At 43.7% G+C, this 18755-nt stretch overlaps 2 protein-coding genes across 2 annotated transcripts; one reads left to right on the top strand and one right to left on the bottom strand.

The window, feature by feature from the left end:
• Positions 1-223: 223 nt before the first annotated feature.
• On the top strand, positions 224-4359 carry psma4 (proteasome 20S subunit alpha 4). Its single transcript, XM_070906826.1, has 9 exons — positions 224-255; positions 718-744; positions 1562-1604; positions 1727-1889; positions 2088-2165; positions 2259-2347; positions 2848-2978; positions 3632-3755; positions 4096-4359. Exons 2-9 carry the CDS (start codon positions 742-744, stop codon positions 4251-4253), a joined length of 789 nt encoding a protein of 262 aa, XP_070762927.1. The 5' UTR covers positions 224-255; positions 718-741; the 3' UTR covers positions 4254-4359.
• Positions 4360-6592: 2233 nt separating this feature from the next.
• Positions 6593-18437, bottom strand: oaz2a (ornithine decarboxylase antizyme 2a). The gene is given in 6 exon segments (XM_070906827.1): positions 6593-8955; positions 9357-9442; positions 9873-10045; positions 11465-11545; positions 11547-11613; positions 18272-18437. Coding segments are annotated over 6 exon segments (648 nt in total). The 5' UTR covers positions 18382-18437; the 3' UTR covers positions 6593-8824.
• Between the last annotated feature and the right edge of the window lie 318 nt (positions 18438-18755).

Here is an 18755-nt window from a genome sequence, read left to right as displayed (position 1 = left end):
AATCTAAAAATCATTTCTGAAGAACACGGATGTGTTTTTGGACAAGATCATTCAATCATGACTTCAGTGTCTGTTGATATGTAGAAAGAGTCAGAGGTAGTTTGATGGATAATAACAAACTGTGTCTTTCCAGCTGTTTTCAGACGCTGATGTTTGTTTTTCAGGATTGTAAAGAAAAAAAGGGGCGCGCCCAAAAGTCGTACAGGGCCACTTGAAGACGTCATCAAAACGCGCCCTGCCGAAAGCTCTTAAGCGGTAAGCATTTTCATTTTTGCTAATTAGGATTATAGAACTGTCTTATTGAACGTTAATGACTTCTTTCTTGGTTCGTGTGTGAAAGATTTACATAAAGACAAGTCGCTGGTTTAGTGTGAAAGCATCAGGCGCAGCGGCGGGTGACATTTTGTTGATTCATCCCCATTTGTGTTAATTGGGCACCAGTTCAGCTCAGAATGAGCCTTTTCTAAAAGGCTTTGAGTTCACGTAAACACGAACAACCTGAGCTAATGTAGGAGTTTAATGCCGACCTCAGTCCGCGCTGAGTGCTAAGTCACTTAGCTAACTGCTAACTGCTAAGTTTGTCTCTTTCACTTTCACAACCGGCCGCAGATGACCAAGCAAATCTGTAGTTTCTGTGTTAAGCTAGCTGGTTAGCTCCCGTTAACTTCGCTGTCCTCATACAGACAATCACAGTAACTGTGTATTTGTTCTCCACAGTGGGGTTGACTGCAGTCTCCAAAAATGGTGAGTGAAGTTGGTCTTTGAATGTTGATTTGTAGTTATGATGATGATGATGATGATGCTGCTGCTCATCTTCTTGTGAGAGAAAACAAAGCAGCTCTGCAGCCACACTAATGAAGCCATAACTCCCCTTAGTCTTTATGAATGATGAACAATATTTCAGTTATTATTTGTCCATGCAGCATGAAAGAGAAAGCTGTGTACGTTCCTCTGCAGACTTTAACATACAGACGGGTGTGTCAGTAAAGTGTTAGGCCACCACGAGCCCCCAGACCAGCTTCCTTTGTCTTAGATCCTCCAGAAGTCTGGACTCTGCCAGAGGGATGAACACCATCCTTCAAAAGAGATTCCCTCATTTGGTGTTTTGCTGGTGGTGGTGGAGAGTAGGCCGTAACATATGATTCATGTGCACACTCCTAAAAGCATTCAGTGACCCTCCTGCTCTGTACAGAAGCATCTACATTCGTTATATTTCTCTGAAATGACAACGACACACACTTCACCCTTTAAATGATGGTGTATTTGGCTGTAGATTGCAGAGTTATCCGTTCTACAAGCCACTGGTTAGATGTTAAATCTGATCTGCTGGTCCACTAGCTGCGGAAAGACATTTCCCATGTATGTTTCCAAGGAGCCATTTCATCAACAAGCAGAATGAATTATATACTGGTCAGCATGCTTCAGAGAGGTAAAGGCTATCAGTGAGAAAACCCAACAGAATTAAGGTCACATTTTCTAGTCAAAGATGTTCGACATTTACAAGAGAAAGCTTTCTTATTGTCAGTGAATTGGCTTTCATCTGTTTTCTGTTTCCTTTCAGTCCCGTCGATATGATTCACGAACAACCATCTTCTCACCGGAGGGTAAGAGAAGAATGTTTGGACCAGATATAGAACTTGTACTCGTGAAAGCAGGCATCTTTGTTTTTAAATGTCTTGCCTTTCAGTGCTTTGTGCTTGCGTCCTCATCTGTGTGTCATTTGCAGGGCGTCTGTATCAGGTGGAGTATGCCATGGAAGCCATCGGCCACGCCGGCACCTGCCTGGGGATTTTAGCCAACGACGGAGTGCTGCTGGCTGCTGAGAGGAGGAACATTCACAAGCTGCTGGATGAAGTCTTCTTCTCAGAGAAAATCTACAAGCTCAATGAGTGAGTTCATTTTAGTGGCATTGGTTGGCAAATGTTTACAGTTTACAGATCTACAACTTCAAAAGGGCTTGATGTCGTTCTTTTAGTTCAGCTGCAGTGACGTATTTCTCTAACGTCCTGCATTAAACAATTCCATTATCAGACATAGAGAGAAAACCTGTTTTTGCAATGATCCTACATCTTCCCCTGTCCCTGCAGAGACATGGCGTGCAGCGTGGCAGGAATCACATCAGATGCCAACGTGCTGACCAATGAGCTGAGGCTTATAGCACAGAGGTAAGCTCCAGTCATGAACACGCTCTTCTTCATGTGTGGTTCTAGTGGGACGAAATACAAATATGAATGTGACGATCTGTGTCGCTGTTACAGGTACCTGCTGCAGTACCAGGAGCCGATCCCCTGCGAGCAGCTGGTCACAGCTTTGTGTGACATCAAACAGGCCTACACCCAGTTTGGAGGTACAAAGCAGCACCGCTCTGTTCTGTATTAGCAGAAGACAAGCGTCTCATCTTCACGCAGGTCTACCTTTGTATTGTTTCTGTTGGTCTCCGGCTCGTAAATCATTGGCCGACAGCGACCCACAACCTCACACATGTAAACAAACTGGTGTGTGCAGATAAATGGGCAGTTAATGTGCTTAGCTGGCATGTTCCCCCGGAGGTAGATCCCTATCCAGTTAGCTACAATAATAATAACAACATCCAGGGGGCTCCTTTTTTAACTGTTAGTCGTTTGGAATGATTTATGTAACAAGTACGTTTTTATTTCCAAACAGCTCGTGTTGCAAAGTTGTGATCAAGATTATAACTCATGATCATTAGTCTCTCTCTCTCTCTACTACTCTACTCTTTGCATCTAATAAACAACCAATGTTGAACCTCACAAATCTCACAAAGTATTAAGGTTAAAAAAGTTGTAAACACCACAGACTGCTGAATCAGTGTGTCTGTGTTCTCAGGAAAGCGTCCCTTTGGAGTCTCGCTGCTCTACATGGGCTGGGATAAGCACTATGGCTTCCAGCTCTACCAGAGTGACCCCAGTGGAAACTACGGAGGCTGGAAGGCCACCTGCATCGGGAACAACAGTGCTGTAAGTCTCACAGGGGGGCTTCAAAGCTCTTCTCCAAGAATTACATTTAAAATGGGTTGAATCATGAAGAATCACCAATGTGTGTGGAATCTGAATATTTGGATTTGAACACCGTCCAGATGTGTTCAGACAAAGTGAGGGAATTACAAAGCTGCTGTTCCACGCAGTGACACTGGAGGGCGCAGCTGCACAGAGCTTTTAAACACAGTGGCCATAAAAAGGACTGGACGCTCACAATGAACAGACATGCTGTGGCCTACTTACTGCTGACTCTCGGGACAGCTAATTGTGTAAGTCCTGATTCATGGTGGCTTTGCTAATCTCAGTGGGTCTTTACAGGGCTGCACACAGAGCATTGTGGGAAACAGAGCCGCCTCAGAGCATTGTGTGAACACTTTTGTCCAAAGAGGCCATTCGGGTACCCTGAGTGCACCTGAACAGTGCGAGTGTTGTGCTCCACACACTGAGCTGTACTGTGACATCTGGCTGCTGGTAATAGTCTGAGAGAAGAAGATAAACTGAGGTGGAAATGCAATCTTCACGACTGGAAAGGGATGGAAAGACCATTCTGCAGCACGAACAAGTCAGGATGGTGTTTTGCAATAAGAGTGGTTTTAACTTTGTCTGTCTTTGTGTGCCTTGTCCACTCCTAGGCGGCTGTCTCCATGCTGAAGCAGGACTTCAAGGAGGGAGAGATGACACTGTCCGCAGCCCTCGCTCTTGCCGTTAAAGTTCTCAATAAAACCATGGACGTCAGCAAGCTGTCTGCGGAGAAAGGTGCAGATTTGAGAGATGCAGTAGTATCTCTTTACCATGTAGAATAATCTGATCTATAATCTGAAAAGCTATAGATCTGTTTAGAGCAAATGATGTCACACTAACTGTGTTTGATCTGGCTCTCAGGTGTGTGTACGCAACAGATTGATTATACCTGATCAACCTGTTAACAGTGACACTGCATCTAACTGAAATACACATCATGTAGAACTGCACATAAGCACTTCATACATTGTCTTCCTCTGCGATATGAAACGTCACAATAAAAGCTGAGTTTTTAAGGGTTTAAACTGCCGTATTAAAGCAGCAGGTTTCTTACCGTCTGCCTCTGTCGTTTCAGTGGAGATCGCCACTCTGACCCGCGAGAACGGCAAGACCTGCATCAAAGTGCTGAAGCTGAAGGAAGTCGAGGAGCTGATCAAGAGACACGAGGCGGAGGAGGCCAAAGCCGAGAAAGACAAGAAAGACAAGGAACAGAAAGAGAAGGACAAGCAGTGAGGTGTGAAAGAACGGGTGCGAGTGTGTGAGTGTAGATGTAGAAGCCTTCAGGTGTGTTTGCATTTGTGTTGTTTGTTGTAATAAATCCAGATGGTGACTTATTGACTATGGAGTTTATTTCTGATTTAGTTGTTTTTATCTGTTTCACTTTAACTGTCTTTTACATGTTCACTGTTGTGGTGCTGTAATTCCTGGTCAAAACAAGTATTATTTCTTTCTTTTATAAACTGGGCAATAACACTGAGTAGTTCAAAGAAAATCTTGTTTATTTCAGCCCACTTCGAAGGTTTAAGAGTCTGAACTGATCCCGTCCTTTACTTTAATGATTTATGGGGATTTACAGTTGAAGTCAACATGAGATCGCAGCTCAGTCTGTTGTTGGACGGAGCAGATGGTCTCCATGTATTCTGCCTGCATACTTTAAACTGTTATGAAACAGGAGACCACGATTACACAATGATAAATATGTTTAAGTGTGTGTGGGGGTGGGGGGGGTAATTTCCCTTATTGTAAAACAGGAAGTTTACGAGCTGACAGTGCTGCCAATGTCCTGCACTTTTTGATCATTATTGAATTTAGCAGCTATAATCAATATTTTCATATTGTATCAAACGAGGATGTGAAAGCGGTTGTTCGCAGTGATCAGACAGACTCGGTGAGAGACCAGCTGCTGGACACGGTGCAGCGTTCAGCAGCTAAACAGCCAGATGTTTCCCTCAGGAGGTGGAGGAGACCAGAACCAGAGCTAACAGACAGAGAAGACTCAAGAGACTCAAACACGACCCCCCCCCATGAAGGATCATGTTGTTCCATAACTGCTGGATGCGTAAATATGCAGCTGTTTCATGTGAATAGCAAAAACAAGCAGTTTTCTCACCTCAAGGTCCTTTTAGTAGCTGTGTTCAGCTTTCAGTCATGTTACATGGTCTTTATCAGCAGTGGTCGATGTTCGGAGCCATTAAATGGACCTTGTGGTGAGATTATTCTGTCAGCAGTAGTTATATCAGGACTCTATGAGATGATACGGAGTAGGAACAGTTTAATTCGAGCACATGACATCTGATGTGATCTTCAGTGTAAGTCTCTTCAGAGAGGATTAGCTGCCGACCGGCTGCTTTTAACTCTGCTAACCGGATGCTGGAAACTGAGAGGACGTGCATAGACAGTTTCTGAGAAACGGCTCATCAGCCTCAATCTGAGGTGAGTTTATATAAAGTCAGCATAAGATTAAGGCCAGGAGGGGACGATCTGCCTCTTGTCTTTTAGTCCAGCGGATTAGTGACAGCTTGAATGTCTGATTTTAGGTTTTACTGCTGCTGGTGGTGAGGGGGGGGGGGGGGGCAGCAGCTTCAGACAGACAGATTCATTCATTTTACAGGAGCCCACAGACACATTTTATAGGCGACAACTTTCTGTAGCACCCCCAGTGGCCAAATATCAATGTTAGAACACAATATGTTAGAAAACACAACAACAAAACTGGGGGGGGGGGGGTTTGACCACTAGCAGCTCTACAGAGCAATGTTTTTATGAATGGTCCCCATTTACTTTGTACTGAGTGACACAGAGGTGTCATTAACCCTGACCCAGGAACAGTGACTGTACACACACCTCGACACAACAGGGCACCTGATGTGTTTTCTGTTTGTTCTGTTTTCTGTGTTCTGTTTGTCCTGTTTTGTTTGTTCTGTTTTCTGTTTGTTGTGTTTTGCGTCCAGTGCTGCTGTGTTTGGCCCCTCAGGGCCACTGTACTGCAGGTTAAAGCTCTTTTCTCCTGCAGGAGACAACAGAGGTTTTAAAACAGGGTGCTGCTGTATTAGAGAAGCCGATATAGCGCCGCTGAGTCCATCCTGGCCCGGGCCCTGAAAATAGATCCCTAGATCAACTGACTTGAGGTTGTTGTAGTCTCTGGCGAGGAGCCGGCGGGGAGCTGTCATGTGCTGTGAGCTGAGCTGTTGGAGATTAACGCCTGAGTCAGCGATCGGCTGAAAGAGCTTCCCACATCTACTGTTCCAGAAAAACACTTTCATTTCCTCAAATCTGCCTCATCATCGCTGCTCTACTTCTACGTTTTTGATCTTATATCAGTGTTTATTTGGCTGCCATGCTGTCCCGCATGTGTAATTGCAGTTATTTTAAAGCCTCCAGTGTGGTTTCTCAGCTTTATAACCTTGGCCTGCTTCCTGTGTTGTTTGCTGTAACTTACAATGGCTGTCTTGAAAAACTAGTGTAATTAAGCCCCATGGCAAGAAAACATGTGACAACTGCACACAGGAACAAAAACAAGCAGAAAACACCAGTTTAGATAACAAGTTTTATTGTCCCCCCCCCCCCCCCCCAAGACAAACATTTCCAGAGTATACAAGTGTGGATTGTCATTGAATGGTTGCCAACTATCTCACTGAGAACAGAAAATAAACCCCTAAACTAACTATCACAGTAAACATTTGAGAAATATACATACATAAAAATATACCTCTGAGAAAATTCATATATTGACATTTCCTAACAGCTTATAGCCAGGGCTCAATCAGTAGCAACAGAGACTCGTATGATCTGGACACATGCAGAAGAAAAAGGCCCCCACCCCATCCCAACACCAACATGGAACAGACCGCCGTCGCGTGTCTCTGAGGTGTTACAGGTAGTATGGCTGGCATGGGGAATGTAGGTTAATATTGCTTTACATACCATACTAGGTTTCACTTTTGAAAAGCAAGATGATTTCAGTCGACAGCACGTTACAGACTGAATGGATTCTTTGGCGTTTTTTTATTCAGAGTACTAAAAAACAAACAAAACAAAAAAAAAAAACCTGCACAGGATTCCTCCTGCGTTTTTACTCTAATTGCATAAACGGTAATCACCTGAAGTGCTCCTGTCGTACCCCTACGGTGAGCTCTTTTCCTCACATAGCACGGGTCTGAATCTGCATGAAATATGGAAAATAGACACATTCCTCAATAAGACTCAAGAGTACAAAATAATAACATTGCACGCTCCTCCTTAGGCACAAAAAGCCTCATTTCAATCGAGCTTTCAACTGGTGCGGGGTGGTACTACTGATGACTGACGAAGCTTCACTGGCCTCAGTTTGTACCTCTCATGTAGCTCATTGTTCCACTCAGAGATAAGATTAATAAAAACAAATAATACGCAGGTTGTTTAACAAAACTTAACACTGTTCTGAAGATATTTTCAGAACCACGTAGATGAAAAAAATATTTTTCCTGATCTAAAACAAAGATGGCTGCCAGATATGACATTATGTCCGTGCTCAAATTGCACGCCACGAAACAAGACTTGTCAACATCGATCTTTCATACAGAATAACCCGTTTGTGTTGCACAGAACAAGCAAGGACATAATGGAACATTTGGGAGACAAGTTAAAAATCTTCATGGTGACACAATAAGTGTTGCTAAACAACCTTTCCAAATATCGGCAGGTATTTATCTTTCAAAATAAAAATAAAAACAGATGCCGAGCTTGACTTGAATGTAACGGAAACACATGAGAGGCTCAAACTGGAACTAAAGCTTCACTAGATTCAAACATCAGGAGTGCATTTTAATGCAAACCGTTAGTGGAGCTTCGCTTTAAACCTGACCATCTTACATGAACAATTATTCAGCTTATGATCTTTTAAAAATATAAACTCGTTCGTTTCCGTGTGCGACGTGAAACAACAGCGACCGCCCTCCTCTCCAGCTCGTCAATAACTCACACCGTCAGCTTGGCAGGCCGGTTATTACTCAGAGAAGGAGGAGGTGCCTCAGCCAGCTGGCAGCTACAACATACAGGCTGCTTCGGACACTAACAGGATATCTCCACATTCGTGGCTCGATTGTTTTGGGCAGATGAGAGCTAAAAAAATTAAAAACCCCAGAGTGAGTGACATGTGCTGGAATGATGTCTTAACATATCAGGAAGACGTGTGAAGAAATGTTTACATGGTGCTTTAATGTTAAATATAAATACATCAGGCTTTCGCCCTCTATATCATGAAGCAAAACAACATTTTATTGACCATACCAAACCCATAATTCCCTCTGTTTACCCCTACCAACACCGCCCGCATGGTACACAGCACACAAAGTCTCTTTCCTTATAAAAAGGTCGGAGCTGTCAGTGGAGAGATATGCTGAATTGTAATGTAAAACACCACCTTCTCCCGACGGTTTGTCTCGTTGATGGCGGCACAAACAAAGAATGTGGCCGAGACGGGAACAAATGAAAAGGAAAGCTGTGATGACTTCACTCAAGCTACGCCACTCCCTGTTCCTCCAGTCTGCAGTTGTCCTCGGGGAAGGGAGAGGGAGAAGGCAAGGGCGTCTGTGTCACATGGAAATCCTACCACTCCCGAACACCCCCTTAAATCACAAGTCTATAAAAAAATAAAAAAAGAAAAGAAAAAAGGTGACGCCCCTCCCATTCAGTGATGAAGGATTTTTGGGAGGGAGGTTTGTGTCGGAGTGACAGTCGAGGCGACTTCGACTGCTGGAGGAAGAAAATGGACAGAAAGTGTACTGGAGGGGTGGGTGGGTGGGTGGGGGGGGCACGTGTGGCAGTCACTCCTCGTCTGAGCTGCTGTTGTCCAGAGAGTAAACCATGAAGGCCAGATCAGGCCGGGCCGGTACCATGGGGTTGCCCGGCTTCACCATCTGAAAGCCCATGTAGTGGAAAGTCTTGATGATGGACACTGAAGAGGAAACAGGAGGAGGGTCAGAGGCTCGACTCAGGTCTGAGCGATGAACTCATTTGATTAGTTACACATTTGTTAGAGAATACTCAGACATTAGTTCAACTTTTGGGGAAACGCCTTTTCACTTTCTCTGCAAGAATGAGATGACGAGACTGATCTCGTGTCTGTGAGAAAACTACGGAGCTGCAGTCTGAAGGTAGTTAGCCTAGCTTAGCATAAAGACTGGAAGCAGAGGGAAACCGCAAGTCTGGCTCTCTATGAACAGAAGTTCATAAAAACATTCCCATAAAAACATTAAACACACACAAAGTCTTCATATCAATAAAAACGGCTGTGAGAAGCAAACCCTGGCTCTACAACCAACAACAGCAGTATTTAAAAAGGACAAGAGCTCTTACATCGATCCTCTCTGCTTTTATGGAACCACAGGAACACGTAGTTAACTTTCAGCTTCTCCTCCGAAAACTCCAGCAGAGCTGTCAGCCTGAGGATGACATGAACACAGAGAGTCAGTTGGTGAACGAGGGGAGTGGCGATGACGCACACAAAGTGCTTTTTATTTTTTTCTCTTTACATAAGCGCTGCAACTTTACATAATAATGCAGTGGCAGCTGCGAAGCTGCCTGCTCCAGCGGCTGGCTCTGAGCCCGCAGCAGGCGAGGTTACTCTGCCCCGGCATCGATTACAGCCAAGCGCAAAGACAGGCAGTGAAAACAGAAACGTATTAGCATCCTTTTTCATTTGGGGCACACTGATAAGCTCAAAACACGATGACAGCAGCCTCTCGTGTACGATTTAGACCCATCTGGTGTGCAGACTTCCACTAAACTGCTGCGTTAGACTTGACGGGGCTATTTTCAACAGGAGAGCACATCTTTATGGGTTTGCAGTAACGGGTCTCAACACATCCTCACCCCTCTTTGCTCCCCTCCACCAGCGCCCCCGCAGGGATCTCCAGGAAGAGGCTGTCTTCTGATAGAGCCGTGTCCCAGAAGGCCGAGCGGCGCTCACTCAGTTGGTAGTGGAAGCGGAGAAGAGAGGGGTTCCCACTCACTGGAGCAGCCTGTGTCACTGTTAACTTCTCATCCTGGATCATTAAGGGGGGGGGGGGAAGCCAAGATTTAGTTTATCCATTCTAGTTTATTTTCCCACATTAATGCATTTTAAAACTGGAGCAAATGAGAGTCTAGAGACAAACACCCTTGAAGCTATAGACTCATACATGCTGGAAAAGTTTGAATGATGAATGAAAGTTCTGCATTTTGTCTCTTTCTCAGCTGATCACAACTCTAAACACAGACATCAGAACACAATAATAACGCAAATTAATGTAGACTTAATTGTTGTCCAGTGTGTTAAAAGACCAAGTCAGTGTGTTTAGTGTTTACATGTGAATGAGAGATTGTATCTTGTTGTTAACCTTCACACCACTGGGCACTTTGACCAATCGGATAACAAAGATTATTATCGAGTATTAGAAATCTGTCTGCATCTGAGAGCATCTCAAGTCTGAAGTGACACGAGACAAAGAGGAAGTGGCCCTGAGTAACATGTCCCGACTGTAACTGAACTGCCCTCATTAACTTACTGAGACATTCTTAGCATGAGTTCTATGTCAGAACCAGAAACAAGTTTCTACACATCGGCGATGTCCACAATCTGAATGTGTAGCCCGTTGGTTCGGTGCATTAGTTTACTCCCTGCAGCGGTTGCTGCATTTACTGGATCTGATGTACGGAGCAGCGCTGCGAGTCACTCTGGATGAAGCGTCATGTAGATGTGCGTACATACTGAAGCCGACGTGTAAATAAAGTTATACTGAGGTACCTGCCTTGCATGTCCTACAGTAAATACATGTGATTCCCAGAGTTCAGAGTCGAGACCAAATCTGATGAACCGGTAACGTTACACATGGTTGTTTTGATCGCTGAGGCCAGATGAGGATGTCAAGATGACAGTTGTGACTGATCTGTCTGATCCTAAATCTGTAATCTCCAGTCACATGTCTGTGTGTGTGTCACTCTCACAGTAAATAAACACATTACTTTCTATTCTAAAATAGAGAGGAAACTATGTGAATGAATGACTTTATGCATTAAATCCACTGCAGGTGGAGATTTTTAAGCTTGAATAAAAAGCAAAATGAGGGTACTACTCATTAACAAGCTGCTCCCGTGTTCAGAGTGGACCCTGAGGGATGAAGCACTTAACACAATATTACCTAAAGTGCTTACAGCAAGTTAGAACAACATGTGTCGACTGTTTCCTTTTAAAAACCCTTTAGCTTTTAGAAAATGTATTTTATCTCAAAATAAAAAGCCTTTAAAAACACCACATCTGGGACAAAGATTTATATCATCCAACTGTCTTTTAATAACGCATCAAGTCCCAGGTGACATGGAAAGTGTGACCTGTGAATACGTCACAGTCACAGCACTTCAGACTGTGGTTTTGCTCTTTATCACAGCGGCACTTGTTGGACCACAGCCCTCTGCGTTGTTGTCACCTTGTGTAGTAGCACGCCGAGAGAGTGATCCCTGACAGTCCCTCGCCCACCCGGGATCTTCAGTTGTGGGTGAGGGGCATCAGGAGCACCACAGAGGCCCCGGAGACTGAGGGATGGAGCTGGGCAGCCGAGACCCCGCTAACCAGGAACTGGAAGGAGAAAGATGAATCAGTTAGTGTTTGAGATCGTCTCACTGAATCTCATCTTCTGTCCTGTACTCACTCTGTACCCCCCCCCCCCCCCCCCCCAAGTCTTTGGCTGTTTGCCAATAAAAACTCAGCTTTAAAAGTATCCTGGGAGGCAAATGACGACCTCTTAACTGACATCAATATTCAATAACTGATGCAAGTGGAATATAGTTTCTCGCTGCTGGTTTCTAAAAGGAAACTGGCCTCCCGAGGTCCTGGTTTACACAGACTGCACTCACTGTGACAAGTGCAGCTTTCCAAACTGAACTGTATGGACACTGTTGTGTTTCAAGAAGGGACTGTCAGAACTCGTGTGTGTTTACAAGGAAACTCCAAGGGGCATCTTTAACTCAAATAGACAGAACTGCAACTGAAACACACGATGACTAATCCTGCTCTGCTACTGATGAAAACCCCTCAGCTCGTTGCCTCACTCACACGGCCCCAGTTTAACTTCATTAGGTACGTCCCTGTACTACCTAATGAAGGTAGTACAGGGACTACTACTCTGCAGCACACACACAGCAGTCAGAGGGATTTCACATGATATCATGCTGTAAACTCCTCCCGTTTGACTTTATTCCTATGAAGTAATGATGTAATGTTTCCCTCGGAGTGAAGAATCTGCCGGACAAGTTTCTGATCAGCTGACTGGAACTGAATATCTTTAAACCTGAGACTCTGTGGACCAGTTAGTCCAGTCTGGTTGGGTATATATAGATTTCTCATGCCGTGTGACCACAATTCAAACACATTCAAATCATAAACAAAGAACCAAGCCAGTAAGCATGTGATGTGGACCATCTCTGCAGATTATTGTTTTACTTCGAGCAAGTTTCAGTCCATTGACTCCGACCGAAAGTCCATCACAGGCTGTTTGTTTATGACGACAAAATTAAAGCCCATGATTTATAACAGCGTTCAAAGAGTTCCTGAGAGGTTGTGCAAGTGGTGGAAGGCATGTATCATCAACAAGCACATGATCTGTAAACACCTCTGCAAATAGCTTGTGAGGCTTTCTGGGACGCACGTCTTGTGGGTTTTGAGTTACTGTCGCGTATCTCAAGCCAGACATGATGGCAGCCGGCCGACGTTGCCAGACGGGCCGGGACATGAGGGCCGGGGATTCTCATTTTGTCAGACTTTGGCCTTTTAGACGAGCAGATAGATCCCCTCCACAGCCTGCCCCAGGAGAGGCTCCAGGACTTTTATTTAAACCCGTCTCACGCTGCACCAGGTAGACCGACCTGTTTGGCATGTGTTGCAGAAAAACATCAGCTACATGTAGAGGAGGGGCTGTGCTGCAGTCTCTCCCCGCAGACCGGACAGGTAACCTGGACGACCTGATCTGCATAACTACGAGCCAAGAGAGTGAGCAGTGGAAAACAAGCTCATTATTCTGGCCTTCTACACTCTCCCCGTCTCATCACTTCGTTGGTTCGTAACTATGCAGAGACAACACATGAGCTGCAGCATTAACACCACATCTGGGACAAAGATTTATACCATCCAACTGTCTTTTAATAACGCATCAAGTCCCAGTTTAGCTTATTCTACCATTTCACATGCTGCAGCGGTGGAAGAAGTATTCGGATACTTTACTCTAGTAAAAGTAGTAGAGCTGCAAGGGTTAGTCGATCGAAAAAGGAAACTATTGACATTTTTAAAAGCAAAAATTTGATGTCTCCAGGTTCTCAAATGTGAGAATGTGCTGCTTTTCTTGTCATTGTAGTAAATTACATATTTTTTCTTTTTGTGCAACCCCCCCCCTCAAAAAAAATAATCTGCAGATTAATCAGTAATGAAAATAAATTGTTAGTTGCAGCTCCAAAAAGTAGCAACCACAATAGAAAAATACTCTATTACAAGTAAAAATCCTGCATTACAAATACAAAACCTTAAGTAAAATACTAGTAAAGAAAGTAAAGTATCATCAGCATAATGTACAGATAGTACCAAGTACTCATTATACAGCAGAATGGCTGCTGTCCATGTCACAATAATAAGACACGTTATTATTACAGATGCATGAACGTGTGAGCAGCATTGTCATTTTTTTGGCAGGTTAAAGGTGAGCTAATCTGAACTACTTCAATAAAGTTTTGGAGAGTTTAATCTATAACAATGCATTAGATTTTATAAGGTCACCATAGGTCTTATGTGTAAAATATTAATTAAGTAACCAGTAACTATAGCTGTTAGATAAAATGTAAAAAGCATAATATTTCCCTCTGTAGTGGATTAAAAGTAGCAACAAATGGAAATATTTAATTAAAGTTCAAGTACATTAAAATTGTACTTCAGTACAGTAAATGTACTTACATTCCACTACTGACTTACTGTAAACAAAGATATAATAAGTAAAATGGACGGCTGAAAGGTTGCAGTCGCAGCAGAGGGATGAGGTGAAATGTTGGCAGCGCACCATTAAAACCGTTTCTCTTCATTTACTCCAGAAACAAACCTGATACAGACGGTCGGGACGACAGGTAGGACGCAGACGGAGGAGGAGAGAAAGATAAGCGCGCCAAGACGTCAAGACCTGCTTCTCTTTTTCCATCTTCCCTTTCAGAGATGGACATAAGAGCCTGTCCCTGATGGAAAGGCCAGCTTGTTTTGAAAGGCAACACTTCTGACATTTCAGCCACACTCCAAGCAACGCTCCCCGCCCTCCCGTCCCATGATGCCACTCCAGCGGGAGAGCTGCAGCCTCCAGCACCCACCCCCCCCCGCCCCCGACAGGTCACAAGGTCACCCTAAAAACAGAATATAGGTTACGTTTTTAAAGAAGGTCGACTGGGCACCCACGTGAAGGCCGAGCACACTCACAAGGCTGGATCAATATGCCGGCGAGGATTTAATCATCTGTGTGTTGCCGAGTGCGTCATCGTTTGATTCTGCCAGCAGGGCCGAGCCGTGTGTGTGTACAGAAACACTTTCCTCTCTCTGAGGACCAACGCTTCCACTGCCAGTTTGCTCTTCCTGAGCCGGGAGTTGTTTTGAGAACTGATTCAGGTGAATTGTTTGAGGGGATGAACAGCCCGGGTCGGCCTGCTGCTGAGGCAGCGTTTAGCCGAGAGCCAAGAAACACACCACACAACCAAAACAGGAAGCGCTCCGGTAGGTCCTCCACGAAGACCGAAACACACCAAACTTCTAACGCTATAATTACCAGCTTTGTAATGGAAAAAGGACTCAACTTAAACTCAGTTTGTCAACATAAACAAGCTTGTTAACCCCAAAAAAACGTGTGGTGAGAATGATTTCAGTTGGAGACATAAACGTTTGCAGGAAAGCAAACAGGAGAGTCCTCAGACGTCCTCTGGCCCCTGGAAGTTTGGCAGAGCAGTGTTTCGGAAAAGACGTCGAGACAGAAACAGGAAAGGCAAACGTGCTCTGAAACCTGAGTGTGGATCAACGTATCCCTGTCAAAACCAGCTCCGCTGACCCCTGGACCCAAACTGTGGTCAGACACACAGGAGACAACAAAAACAACCAAACCAGTACAGTCCAGGAAGTGTTAACGCAAACAACAAATGTTCCTTTTGTTCATTTTGATCTTTGGTAGAGTAGAAAAAGTATTGCTTTGTAAAGCATTATTATTGTATAAATAGAAGCCACGTCAATAACAAACCCACCAAACTGTGAAAACAGGCAGCACTAATACAGAGAACGTTTTTAAAAACATCCTTTACACAGACGTTTGCCTCACCCAAAACACAGGCTGCCTGTAGTTAGAGGAATCGAACACCTGCATTGGTTTAATGCAGCTCAGGCTTTGTCAGTACAGGCACAGTTTGGTAACCCTGTGGCAGCAATAAATAACAGAATGACACCAAACTGAGGGACGAGCTCAAACAGCACAACAACGTCATAATTCACCATCTCATTACCGCAGCATGTGAGCCTGCATGTCTACTGCCTGTTGTGAAAACATTAGCTCTGGCAGGAAACAACGCCAACCTATTCATCCAACAGCACAGAGGGCGTGTCTGCGCACCACTTCACTGTCGGCCATGCTGTATTTCAGCACATGACACCAGCAGTTGGAACAAACACTGAAAACAATAAACTTTCATCTGGTTGTGTTTATTTCAGAATAAGCAAAGAGAGGCGGTAGTACGAGTCCCGTGTTGCCAGGGGAAACGGCCCCGTCACATGGGAACACAGAGCCCGCATACCGACAAAGAAAAAGAACACTTTATTATTACATATTAAAGCTGTGCTGACGATATGACCGAGAAATCCTTCACATTTATCCCACGTTGTCACTTTCTGAATAGGTTCTATTAGAGCTGAAAGTCATTCACCTAATCAATGAGACAAATCAGCACTCCTTAAATCACTATGTTGATTGATTAATTGCTTTAAGTTGGGGGGGAGGGGGGTTAAGTAAGATTGACTGGTTTCAGCTTATCAGATGGGAATACTTGCTGGTGTTCTTAGACTTCTATGATATTGAACTAAATATTGTTGGTAGGGCTGCACCTGACGATTTGTCTACCAATTATTTTCTTGATTAATAATTAATTGTTTGTAATAGTGAAACATGTCCATCAGAGTCTCCCTGAAAGTCCAAAACCCAAAAGACACTAAGTTTACAATGATGTAAAAAAGACTCAACTGGGAACCATGTCTTGCTTAAACGAGAGACATAAATGATTGCTGATTAGTTTTCAGTTGATAGACTAATCAATTAATCAACTAATCATTCCAGCTCTAATTGTTGGGTTTTGGGCTGTTGGTTGGACAAAACAATACATTTCTATGTCAACTTGGGCTTTGGGAAATGACATTTTTAATTATTATATGACATTTTTATGGACCTAAGATCAACAGTTTAATTGATAATTGATATATATATATATATATTGATATTTTGCCCGTGTGTGGGCATGTCCTCCAGTGCAGTGTGATCGTTTCTGAAGATTTGTGTCGCAGCTTCGCCCTCAGTCAACTATAATCGCCGAGGTTGACATTTCCAGATGTCAGCTGAAACTGGTTGGCATGGTTAATGTTTTGGTTTCGTTTACGGAAAAATTAGACGGCGCTCTGATGCAGACTCTTCCAGAAACCACAGCAACCACTGAAGAGATCAGTTAGCCAGTCGCTTAAAAAGGAGCACTTGGTTACACTTACGTAAAATAATAATCCAGCTGTTTCTGACTGAATGCACCACTGTACCACACACACACACACACACACACTGATGGTTGAGAAGTGAACCAGAGGAGGGGAGGGGGTTATATAACCAGGCTGATGTAGGCCAGTTGATGCCTTTAGCTGACAGGGCCGTAACAGTCAGAGAGCTAATCTAGTCTCTGCTCAGCATCAATGGACCTCTCCCTCTGTGCGTGTCAGATGATAAACCCTCAGAGGACGAACACAAGGCTTATGCTTCAAATTTAATACAGAAAAAGAATAACACACAGGCTCCAATTAATCCATGTTATTGCTTAATCGATTAACCTCAGGTCAACCTTACGATCAGTTCTCACATAAAGGCATATTAGCGACACTACGTGCCTATAGGACTACTATGGTGATGCAATAGGAGGACCGTCCAGTACAAAACACAACACAGCAGTGTGAGGTTATCATCATTATCGATTAGTCCGTCGATTAATCATTCAGTTTATAAAATGTCAGGAAGTCATGAAAATGCCTCCAAGTCCAATGTGAGTAATAAATCGATTTCAGGTCACCACAGATAGATAAGTTTGAGGTACTTTAGAAACAGCGTCTTCATCACAAAGTTTGTCCTCCAGACAGCACTGACAAGTTCAACTGTAAAATGTCCCGCTCCGTACATATCTCCATCACAGCAACCATTATTATAAACATCTGGTTTGTGTTTATGGAAAACATTAATATCAGACAACTTGTGATTGTTTGCAAAAATGGATATTTGCCTGAAAAATGTTTCTTTTCTCCAACCAACAGTCCAAAACTCAGAAGAAAAATCAGTTAATGTGCATTTAAGACCTGATACATGACTGCAGCGATCAATCACCAGGTTGATCAACATTAACTGCCAAATATTTTATTATTTTAATCAAGGAAAGATGTCAAACGTCTGCCTTTTCCACCTGTATGTAGTGTAGTGAATATCTTTGGGTTTTAGACTTCAGCTCTGGACCTCTGATGGCCTCCCTCCCACAGACTAAACGAGTCATTACTCGATCAAACAATGCGACAGATTAATCAATAATGAAAATGACTGTTGTTTTAAGACCCATTTCTTACAAACAACAAACAAGCTGCAGGTTCCCGGAAGAAACAATGATACTTTGGAGAAAAAAAAAAAGTTTCAAAAGCAGAAAACGCGTCGTGATGGGGGTTTAAAGCAACAAGTGCTTTGTGAGTACAGACGGTCGGTAAACTGTCCTGCTTCTTCACGTCAGTCGGCAGCTCTTGTTCCCGTCGCGTCTGTCACTCTGGTCATTTCTACACTTCTCGCTGTTGTTTTGCGGGCTAAGCTAGCAGGAAGTAAAGTCAAAGACTCTATAAAGGCACAGACACAAACACCCCACAGACACAAACAGGATACAACTGACGCCGACAGAAAGCCCGGCCGTGTCAGTTTAATGTTTCTAGAAGAATATTAGCATCCTCCTACCTTTCCTCGGTGTTCAGCATGATAGCTTCGAGGAAACAGGGGTCTTTAGCTCCTTTCTGACAACTAAAACAATTGCTATTCAGTAAAACCTCCACGGAGAAGTTCACCATCCGTACATGAAGACAAGACCTCGGACCGCTGAATGTGCGCGCGCAGCATCCGTTCACACCGCTCTACAGCAGACTGCGCGCTGCGGCTGCGCGACGGCGTATTTATAGCTGCAGCAAGGCATCATGGGTACTCCACCACAGGAAGTGACACAAGCCTCCTCAACAAAGTAAACAAACTGACATAAAACGATGAAAACTCATATATGATAAAAAACTATCACAGTAGCGTTTGTAAGATAATCATGTTGTGACCTTTTATATTAAGTGAACCGTAACTTTATCACATTTAATTTTAGTTTTAATGAAATTACTGTAATAAAACGACACACACTCAGAAAAGAAAAATCTTTATGTTGTCCTTACTTGGGCATGGG

Source organism: Enoplosus armatus, chromosome 6, assembly GCF_043641665.1.
Source record: "Enoplosus armatus isolate fEnoArm2 chromosome 6, fEnoArm2.hap1, whole genome shotgun sequence".
NCBI lineage: Eukaryota > Metazoa > Chordata > Actinopteri > Centrarchiformes > Enoplosidae > Enoplosus > Enoplosus armatus.
This window is presented reverse-complemented; position numbering and strand designations above follow the sequence as displayed.